The 11,816-nt window shown below is 31.6% G+C and overlaps 1 protein-coding gene across 2 annotated transcripts; it reads right to left on the minus strand.

Moving 5' to 3' along the window:
- Positions 1-78: 78 nt before the first annotated feature.
- Positions 79-4,868, minus strand: LOC8284521 (cytokinin riboside 5'-monophosphate phosphoribohydrolase LOG3). 2 transcript variants are annotated; one of them, XM_002519482.4, is made up of 7 exons: positions 4,470-4,868; positions 3,903-4,000; positions 3,699-3,729; positions 2,752-2,851; positions 1,106-1,176; positions 838-981; positions 79-458 (listed from the first exon to the last, which is right to left on the minus strand). In XM_002519482.4, exons 1-7 carry the CDS (start codon positions 4,593-4,595, stop codon positions 366-368), a joined length of 663 nt encoding a protein of 220 aa, XP_002519528.1. In that variant the 5' UTR covers positions 4,596-4,868; the 3' UTR covers positions 79-365. The 2 variants fall into 2 exon arrangements, with proteins under 2 accessions (XP_002519528.1, XP_048226219.1); XM_048370262.1 differs by having other exon boundaries at positions 4,583-4,867.
- Positions 4,869-11,816: the final 6,948 nt, after the last annotated feature.

The raw sequence follows: 11,816 nt of genomic DNA on the forward strand, positions 1-11,816 counted from the left end.
CCTGCTTACTTCATAGCAAAAATAAAGATTAACAAGGAAAAAGAGAATGAACACGAAGGAGAAAAGAAAGAAAAGAAATGAGAAAGGAAGGGAAATATAGTTAACATATAAATTAGTAAACATGTAAAATGAGAATGTTCATAGGCCTCTAGTACTTACAACTTAATAAGAAAATCCAGATTTTCACTAAAAGGGAATATTGAGAAGCTTAGCATATTGTGGTTAATTGCAGTAATTTACACAAAAAGAAAAAAAAAAAAAAAAGAATTTTCCCCACATATGGAAATTTTCAAGATCATCCAAAATTAGCTCCTTCCACTTTCAAATTCCATCTACTTCTTTAGTGTAGTCATCTCATCTCCATGTCAGCTTGAGATAGCATAATTCTCAGAGTAGTCAAGCTGATCAATTTCCCAGCTCAATTTTGGAGCAACACCCTCATGGCAGGGAACATATTCCTGTAGGATAACAGAATTTCAGTACCATCACTAATAATTTTAGTACAAGAAGGAACACAATTTTTAAGTCGAATTCATTGAAGTAATTGTCACTGCACTTTAAGAAACAGGGCAAGAACAAATTTCTTTTATGTTCACACTTGAGCAACATGTCATCCAGGAAACTGGACGTAAGAATATTTCAGCTTTAATTCTTTTCAAAACTTTAGTATAAGTAACTCATACAAGTGGAAATTTATGCAATTAATACAAGGGAAAGTAATTGTCATGCATTTCCCAGATTCCTACTAAATCACTCATCAGAGAACATTTCAAATTGATTAAAAGTAAGCCTAGATAAGCAGATACTCTCATCTTTGGAAATGAAGCCTTAGTTTACCTCCAATTTCATCACCAACTCCTTGGCTGTTGGTGCTGATGCAATGATGTTGCGCGCACTGGGATCTATAAATCCTTCTTCCACAGCTTTGTCAATAAATGAGAGCAATGAGTTGTAGTATCCATCAACATTCAGCAATCCCACCTTCAAAATATAGAAATTTCACTCATCATTAGTTCTATAAATACATAAGGCAATTAACACGCCTCTTGCGCGGATAAACAAGCATTCATCAAAAGGGTGTAAGAAATCAGGACAAAAAATTTACCGGTTTGTCATGAATTCCAAGTTGAGCCCAAGCTATCACTTCAAGCAACTCTTCAAGAGTCCCATAACCACCTGAATTAAATTACATAAGTTTTTGCTTTTTATTTTTCACTAAAGGAATCCAACTTTGACAAGAATAGAAAATAGTGTTCTATTTATTCTCAGTGACTCTGATTTATGGTTAACTGTACTTTGTGTGCTAGCTGGGAGATTGCAGGCATTATAAATGGCACACGTTTAAGTTGACATCTTTTCTAAATTTCAACCTCTCTGTTGTAAAGCAGTCCGCAAGTAAATTGCAAAAGCTAGAAGGATCAATAATCTTCCTGTTAATCTTGTATTCTGATGGCTTTTTGGCCTCTTCCTATTATACATGTCTTATGTTCCAAAAAGAAAAAAGGTACTGCCAGCAGCAAGTGATACAAGATTGGTCAATTGCTTAATTACAAATAACAGCAAGAAATTTTGGTCTAGTAGATGGTTACGCTGTAAGTCATGTTTTGAGGCCATTTTTACAATCAGTTCTTTACAGTAATTTCCTTAACCATTTCCTACATTTATCATTGTTAATACTTTCTTATGGAGAAAAGTGGAGGGGTTGGATGGGTTTGGTCAAACATCAATTCCCTTGACCTAAACATAGTCTTTATTGCGACCATTGAGAAAATAGAGGCATAATCTTCTGTCATACCGTTCAGGTCATAATAGCCCTCATCTTATCATGTTACAGAGAGGATGTCTTCTTCTTATTCCCTTTTCTTTTTATTATAATTTTTTTACTGTGGTTGTGGGGATTCCATGAAAAGATGAGGAGTTCACATGAGAGTAATTTGACTGGTTTGTCCATGCATGTCCTACGGTTTCCCTAGCTTTTGAACTACATCATGATTAGTGGCTTGTGAAAGGAGAGGACATCATTACCTGTTAGGTGCAGGTACTATGGGCAAAAACTATTTTGCTAAAAGTGTGTTTCTCTGTCCCTTGCTCTTAATATGCTAAGGTAATAAATTAGTTCAGTGACATTAAAAGCTAACAATTACAGGAAAAGAGCATATATTAACCACAGAAAAAAGAACCAGATACTTAGCTGCTCTAATTTTCAGTGTAAGATGTTGATGGGTCAAGAACTAGGGTCTGAACTGTTTCACTGTCTAACTTGTTAGGAACTGAGGCTGATGAGAGAAGGCTCAAAAGTTTGTCTTAATTTAGACTCCAGATGTTCTTTTCACACATCATTAGGTACTATTTCCACACAACAGCTACAAAGGCTAAATATGGTAATATTTTGTGAAAGTGCCATCCTACTCTCTTGTATTACAGCTTCTTCTTACAGAACCTGAGCTGAACTCCTCAGCTAAATATGCTTTTTCTTTTATGAGTGTATTTAACACATGTACTAGCATGGACGTCCCAGTTTCTAATGGGTTAACTGTGGTCTAACTCAAGGAACTGTTTCTTGAGCAAATCATCAGCTTGGAGGTCAAACAAAGAAAGGTATTCAGCAACTCTCAGAAAAATCAATGCATAAAATATGGCCAATCTGGGATGCTGAACATGACAAAATAAAAACATCTGATGGTTTATATGATTTCTTGACTTGAAATGGAACTTTGGTGTAAGCAAGAATTTTGCAGGGCTTACACTAACCTGGTAAGGCAATAAAAGCATCTGAATGCTTAGCCATCTCTGCCTTCCTTTGATGCATATCTGCTACTGCCTTCAGTTCCCCCACTGTTTGACCAGTTAACTGCAAAAATTGGTACCACAGGCACAGAAAACTTTTAACAGATAAAAATTAAAGGATTGAATAGAGGGAGAAGTCTGGAGGGTTTTGCAGAGGAGCAATGATGATGTTGCAGGAACAGTGGACTTAATCCAAAAAAGAGTTAAAATCAAGTAACTTCACAGCCATTAATTTATCTATCTAGTAAGAGGGACAAATAAATGAAAAGACAAAAAAGAAAGAAGGAAAATTCGAATTCTGAAAGAAGCCAAGAGAGAAAAACACAATAACAAAATATTGCTATAGAACTGAACAGAGGAAACAGTAGAAGGTGGAGAAACGCAAAAGTATGTATGAAAAAGGTGTAGTGTGCTAAGTCCCAACTACTAAACTATACTATTATGGATAAGGCTATCAAGTATTGGTCAGAATAGTAGAATTCTTGAGAAACCGCTTACTTGCTATTTTAGTGTCGTTGAGGATTAAATGAATTCTTTATCCCAAAGATAAGTAAAAAAGAGATCTTGAGAAACAAACAGCAAGTGACAGAACCATAAGAATTTAAATTTTTTTTTTTTGCAAAAAAGAAATAATCAAAAAACTTATAAAGAAGGAGAAGCAAAGGTAAAGAAAGTAGCCTAAAAGCACAGAAAATAGATCAATCTATTTGAAATAAATAAGGAAGAAAGTGAGTTAGAAAATTGGCACCCAAAAATCTATTGATTTCTATTCCATTGTCATAAGAGAATAGTTCAAGTTATAGACCTTTCATGCAAAATGAAAAGGTAAAAGAAAAAAAAAATATGAAGAAGAAGAAGAAGAAGCATTATGAAAAAGATAGAAGACTTTTTCCTGGTTCTAGCAGACATACCTCTCGAGGCATGAGCGTCTTGGGAATAACTCTGCAGGGAGACAATAACATGACAAAAAAAAAATAAGTTGCAATGGAGAAGTAAAACAATAACGACAATCAAAAACCCAAACCCAACTCATTGATTACTGTTTCTTAATTCTTTTCTTTATGACAAAAAGGAAACAGAGTTGAACTCGAACATAATTAAAAGCTTGTATATACCCTATAACATGGCGACCACCATCATGAACAGCTTGAGAAACCAAACCCATCAAGCCTATGCTACCTCCTCCATAGACCAGATCAATTTTTTTCGAAACCTGCAACAAAATTACCCAAAATCATATCAGTGGGTATGGGCTCAAATTCTGTATTAAAAAAGAAAACAAAAAGTTCTTTTATGTTGCATTCACTCAAACCATTTGAAAACTGCTCACTTGACAAAAAGGTCTCATCTTGCCACATGAATTTATACAGAAAGAAATTGGAGCTCACAAGCCAAGTTAAACCAAGTTATAAACAGAGTACAGATAGCCCAATCTTTGCATAAAGACATGAACTTTGTAGCAACTTGCAATTTTTGAAAATTCTAGCAAAGTCCCATTTTTCATGTTTAATTACACAATGTTTGGTAAATGCAGCTCAAACCCAAGAATGGAAGAAGCTTGAGAACTCCAAAACTATAGCCAAACAAACAAATTAAACAAAACCAAAAAGAAAAGAGAAAAGAAAAGAAAGAAAGAGAGAGAATGATTAAAAGTTGAAAACAATATGTAACAAAAAATATACCAATTCTTTGGCAAGCTCAATAGCAGCATCTTGGTAACTACTTTTTTTCCCTTGACTACTTCCACAAAACACACAAATCCTCTTAAACTTAGATGCTTGTCTAATTTCAGTACCTTCAACCTCCATTGCACTAACAAGTTTTATCACTCTTGAAGAAACAAAAAAAGTGCCAATATTGCCAAAACAAAAAAAAATCTCTCCCACTCTCTCTGTCTAGTACTCTTTGTGCTCTGTCTCTACTCTAGACACAAAGAAAGGACCTATATATATATATGTATATGTATATATATATATAGTTAGAATGTGTGAAAGAGCAACAGAGGACAACACAAAGTGTCAACTTGACTCTGTTGATCCTGCTTGACCACCGGTGATTCTAATTTTCATGGGTTTCGTTCTCCCTTCTTCATGGGCATATATAAACCTCAAGGCACGTGAGTACCCTCCATAGCACGCTTGCTTGCTACCTCCACAATTTCACACACTCGCAGCTAATCTTGGCACGCGTGGACCACTTATTTTTGTTTATTTTGTTTTTGCCTTCCTTTGTAATTGTAACCCAAAAAAACAACTGTTTTATTCTTTTGGTTAAATTTACCGTTCAATGTGATTTTATGGTTAATTTAATTAAAAGGGACATGCATACAATAATATAAAGATATTAATTTGGTGGATTTTAATTTTTTTTTAAATAATTAAGTTCTTCTAGTTTTTATTCAATATTTAATAAATATATATATTTAATTCGTTTAATTGTAAAATTAGTGAAAAAATAACAAGTACTAATAATAAAATTGCAAAACTATATCTACGAAATTGAACTTGTTGATTATAATTCTTAAATCAAACTGAGATTTTGCATATAGATTTTACTATTTCTGATAATAATAAAAACTTTATAAAAAAAATTAAAATTGTATTCAAAGAATAAAAATAATGAACGGTCCAAACTCAGTTTGAGCATGTAATCAAACATCATCAAAACTAGCCTTTTCTTATCTGAACTACAATTCCAGATAGGGCCTAAAAGAAAATATTATAGAAAGAATAGAACATTGAAAAGTAAGCAAGCAATTAAATTGGAAATGTAGATATCACTTTGGACTAGTAATTAACTTTTGGCTTCAAAACTCCTTATGTAATTAGGTTTCAAATTTGTTGATACTACCTGGGCTATGTTGCTGTGGGATTTAAATTTAGTGGTCACTCCTGTAATTAGCTTCACATGTACCATTACCATTTTTATTTATGATATGTTTATGCATGGACATGTTTCAATGGAGCTCCAAAGGTTGATTAATTAAGCATATATCTCTCTTAGTGCTAAGTTAATGCCCATTTTTGTTTTCCTTTTTGTGTCAATAGAAGAGAGTTGGCACTAAAAGGTCAAATGGCATAACACCATTACAAAAAAAAAAAAATCCAAAGTGTCTAATAGCTAAAGAAATTGGAAATTAGATATAACCTTATTAACACCTAGAACTCGCTGACTTGTACTTGAAATTATTTATTTATTTCTCTGTAAAAAAATCAGCAAATTTTTAAAGATAAAACAAGCATTATTATTATTATTTGTTTGATAAAATAATGCTATCAATGGACAGTATGATATGGGTACATTTGTTTAAGGCATAAATTTATCTTCACAATAAACATGCACAAAAACATATACCTATCTGAAAGCAAAGTATGGGTGAAATTGCAGAAGGCAGCAGATAATAGTATATAGAGTTTTGTGCAATTGATGATTGAAATAAGAACATAAGTGGGGGGTGGTGGCATATCACACTGTAGCCTCATCCCCCCAACCCTTACTAGACAAACTTGTTGTATTCACAGGAAACATTTTAATTTTTATTACACATCTCCCCAGCTCTTCCAAACCAGTTTCACAAATATATATATATATATATACATACAAATACAACTCCTATCCCCATTCCCTCTTCAAGCATGCTGCTATCTGCTTCTCCACCAATAACATCTCAGTCTCCAAAAAACCCACATTTAAAAAAAAAACAATTTTAGACCATTAATTGTCTCAATGACCCACTTGTCGATGCTCACATTTTCTCCTTGTTTTCTTTAGTGGGTTATTGCTTAATGAAGTTATAAATATTGCCTTTGCCAGGACTGCAGGAACTAAACCCATGGCATTAAACTAATGTGTATAGTTTATAAAACTTTTATAGCTTCCCTAATCCCCAAAATTGGCCTTTCTGACTACTCTTTCTTGCTATATATACATAAACCTTTTTCTTACTTCCTGCCCACTCCCTAAGTATATAGAGATTATAAACTCATAATTACTATTCTCAATAGGGTATTGAGCTAGCATTTTGCTTAATTATTTAACTAATTGTGCACCTCCTGCATGCTTGCATGCGCATTTGACCCATATGTTTTTGTGTGTTTGCTTGCTGATGTCGCTTATATATTTATATTTATATATATGCACGTATACATTTTCTTTGTTTATTGTATTTTTCCCTATAAAAATATGCACCCTACACTTTATAGCCCTAATTTATGGCTATTAAGTTCTTTATTTCATATAATATAGTTCAGAATTTTAAGTTTAAATTCTTCAAAACCAACTTGTGGCCATCCAGGTTCTCAGTTTGCTAATTAATCAAAATATAGGATTCCATTTGAGGGGTGAGCAAATAATTGGTTGATTTAAAATCAAATTCGATCAATAAAAATAGAATTATTCAGACATCTTAAATTTTAACCGAACTAAAGTGAAATGAGAACATCAAACCAAGAATTCAGTTCAATTCATTTACTTTTTCCATTTTTCTTATTGTTATTTTTAGATTAAATTGTGATTTTTCTATACCATTTCAAGCACTTATTACAATATTATACTCATATTTCATATACATGACAATAAGATAATTTGTTAATATTATATATTATAACTTCGGTTCGATTCTTGTTTACTCAAAACCTAATCGAATTGGTCAATTCAATTCAGTTTCTGATCCCACCCTACTTTTGAAGGCAATGCATTCATTATGAGCATATTCTTTTAGTTATACCTTGTCCTCTCATGCCCTCTTTAAATTATCCTCATTAATTTATTGTAATAGCAAAACTTTTGAAAGGTTTTACACTGAAACTTCTCTGATCACCAAGTGGTAAAAATAGAATTAATAATATGAATGATTATGTATGAAGTAGTATCATGTAATTCATTAATTATGAGACTATTTTGATCACTAATCTTGAATATTACTTTCATTCGATTCCAAGCATAACCATTCACAATCCAAATCTTCACTTTTACAACATATATGTATTTAAAATTTTTTCCAAACATATAGAATTGGTTTTAACTCTATTTAGAAACCATTTATAAAATATATGGAACCCGAATTGGCTGCAAGCGAGCTCTGAGGACCACAGTTTCATATTCTTGCAAACTTTTTAATGAACATATTCAAGGATTCAAGGGACCACATGTGAGTACATATTTATGCATACATGCATGTCTATGTTAGTGAAATAAGTTAACACATAATCACAAATCAGTAGACAAGGTGTGAGTGAATAGCAGCTACAGAAATTATTGAAAGGTTTTTATCTTTTTTCTGAAGCTATAACATGGGTGGTTTTTTTTTTTCTCCTCTTTATTATATAACATAGTCTCATAACTTAATACATTTTATCAAATTAATGTGTTTGGATTTATAATATGCATAGTAGCTAATTTGATCGTTAGAGAGACAATTGGGACACACAGTCCATTGGCTCTTTGATCTCCTCTTTCTGTGATTGGTAGGGCGTCTCCATCGAAATTCACCTCGAGCTCATCAATATGTGTACTTGATGACAAGAGCTTAGAGTTTTACTTATGAATGGTGTATATACAACTATATCAACAAGCATAATTTGGCATCTTCATGTAAATAACTAGTTCAAACTTAAACCAGCATTGAAGGAATTGGATCATAATTTAATATATATAAACTAATTTTTAACGAAAGTCAGAGATTTAAGTAGAGGGTATTTGTTTAAATTTAAAATCTCATTCATATTATATAAATATATATTTTTTTCCAAATCTCATATGAATGTAATAAAGAGAAGTGAACATAATATCAAAGTACATTAAATGATTCACAAAGAGGAAAAACATTCAATTTTTTGTCCTATAGTGACAACTAGCAATCTTGTAGGTATTGAGAAATTGCAGTAGCATCTCTTTTTCTCTGTCTATCTTTCTTACTGGCTATCTTTAATATGCAGTGCATAATCAGATGCACTTATGTCTGAGGCAAAAAGGCTGGGCAAAAAAATTTTTCATTTCAATTTTGTTCAATAGGTACCAATTTTGTCAAGAGATATAATTTGTTTGATATCCCTCTAGTGACACCTGGCCCCAGGACAGTGAATGTTGTAGTTTACTTTCACTAATTATTGGTGGGCTTTCTTGGCTTTTCTCTACCAACAAGAAATGACATGTCTCAAGTTACACCCACTCCACTACTTGTGTTGTGCCCTCCTGTATTCAATTCTTTCAATATCCCTTTTCATCCTTTTTTTTTTCATGGTCTTGGAAAGTTAGTACATTATAAGGATCTCTTGTTCCTCTCATCTGATTATTTCTTTTCCCACTAGTTTTTATTCAAATCATCTCAGTCTTCACAGCCAATATTGCTGGAATGGTAGTGATAGCCTAATAATGAATTACAAAATTCATAATTCATACCATAAGAGATAACTAGCCCAAAACATTTTTCATTTTCATTCATTTATAATTAACATGTATTTCCCATTAGCAATGTTCCCCATATGTATAACATTATTCTTTAATTAGTTTCTTCTATACGTAACATATTTTCTTTTCTTTTTTTTCTTTTTTTAATTTAGATTTAAAGAAAGAAGCAAAGCAACTCATGTTTTTGCATGCTGTCTGGGACAAAATTTCTTTTCGATTTCGTTAGCCTCTTACAGATGTTCAGACTTCATTAAAATTTGGAATCTAGAAGACTTCTGAGCTGTGGCTCAGTGTTATTCAGGGTTGAACTACGTTCAGACTTGTAAGTTTATTAGAAACTAAAAATACCCCCTTCTATTGTAGTATAACTTTTTCTAAAAAGAAAATGATATAATTAACCCTCCAAAATATTTAATATTACATATATAATTAACCCCGCTAATACATACTGACTTTTAGTGATATCTTTACATTATCTTCACTATAATCTTTCCCACTTTAAATTCTATATCCGTCTATATTAATAACTGTATGATTGTAAGTTCGAATCTGGTTAATAAAAAGAAAAAGAAGATTGGAATAAAAGATAAGCAAAGAATTACAATGTGGGTATTTTTCATTTTTTTCTATAACCATATAAAAAATGATATAAAAAGAATATGTATCTGTATTGTTAGTTAATTCATGGACTGTAGTTAATAATTAAAATCTAATTAATTTTATACTTGAAGCCTAGCTTAAGTGGTAAAAACGTTTGTTTTTTTGGAGCGATTCGAGTTCTTCTTTTCGTCTTTATGGTGAATATAAATATATGACTATTTCTTATTATGTAGTTGGCTATCCAATGAATATATATAAAAAAAAAAAAAACTAATTAATTTTACTTGAGAGCCAAAGATTCCTAAGTGCAAAGAATATTAGACACTAAATTCAAGCCCTACAAGAAGAATATGTAGCTACTGAATATGAAGGTAGATAAGGGTATATTGTGGCAAAGAGTGGTTGGCATCTAGTGCAAGCAAATGGATTCTTACCCTTTTCCTTGTGGCTGATAAGACATAAAACTCTCATACACTCGTATGTCATTGTTGAATTTTGGAGGTGATAATTGACACACATATGTGTTCCATATCTCAGTGCAGTGAAAGAAATCTAAAACTCATAACTTGTAGCACTCTTCCACCAATGGGATCATGGCACATCTTCAAAAACAGGGAGACAAAATTCACTACATGCATATCAGTTTGTTGAACCTGAAGTGATAATTGACAATAGATTATTTTATTTCCCGTATATTATCTTAGTTTCAGTGTACAAAAATCTTAAAAGTTTCACAACTTGTGGCACCTATCCTTCAATAGGGTGTGGACTTGTCCTTAGCGACATGGGAGACAGATTTATACAAGTGGCAGAAGCTATTGAGGAAATTGCCATTCTATAATATTGCTCATTTTCCTTATTATTGCATTATGATTTCCGTGTCCTTTCCACGGATTCAGATCTAGCTTTTCTTTCTATTTGTTTCAGGATACATTTTGCTTTCTCTCTGTAATTTTAATAATAATTGAAATAAATTTACCTTCACTTGACGTGTATGTCTCTATTTATAACCAAATTGATTGATATATATTTTTTAATTTTAAATGGTAAGGCATGAGCATATTTAATTCGATTGATCGATGTATCCGGTAGCTTGTAGCTAATGGCTGATAAATTAAACTGTTTGATAAAATTTTATTAATAGTTGCGATTAGTATGTTCAATGACCATTGAAAGTATAATTTATTATTAAATATATTTTATTTTATTATATTATATTTAATAAAATAAATTAATAAAAATAACTTGTAATAAATAAAATTGAAATTAGCTATCAGTTGACAAAAAAAAAATTCAAAATAGAGCTGATACAATCAGTAGCTGATGAAGATTAAATCAGCTATCAGTCGTTGTTTGTTAAGTCTTTACCAAACGCTTTAATATAACTGTTCAGTTAGAAACAACTATCAACTATATCAAATCTCTGAATCAAACACACTTTTACGTATCAATCATTCAACACCAAAATGTAAAACACTTAAACATATATGTTATTTAATTGTATTATAGAGATCAAACCCAAGTAAAAAGAATAATAAAAATTCCTACTACTATGGCATCCACTAGCAAAAACAATTGGTAATTAGAATTTGATTTTCCGTACATGTGCATATATATATATATATATAAGGATATTTGAATATAGAATCGGGAAACTTAAGCCAAATTTTTAGTTTATCTAGTTATCCATTAGATAAAATAAGGTCCATTCAAGTAGAGCAACAGAAAAGCCTAATTTTAAGCGGTTTGACCATTGGCTAAAGTAAGAAAGTTTCTGGTGTACTTCTAATCTCTTTCCTCTTTAGATTTGCATGCTTTAAAGTGTAATATCAATACTGATATAATATAGTTTAATTAAAAAGATCTTTTAGTTTAGCTTAATTAGTTCAGGAGTATCATATTTACAATTTAAAATTCAATCAGAATGGATTAGTGAAAGAAACAGTAGATTATTGGTGATCACAAGGTAATTACCAATACTTTGAATTTGCTAGTCAAAGACATGATCAGTCAAGCAATAC

This window comes from Ricinus communis, chromosome 10 (genome assembly GCF_019578655.1).
Source record: "Ricinus communis isolate WT05 ecotype wild-type chromosome 10, ASM1957865v1, whole genome shotgun sequence".
Lineage (NCBI taxonomy): Eukaryota > Viridiplantae > Streptophyta > Magnoliopsida > Malpighiales > Euphorbiaceae > Ricinus > Ricinus communis.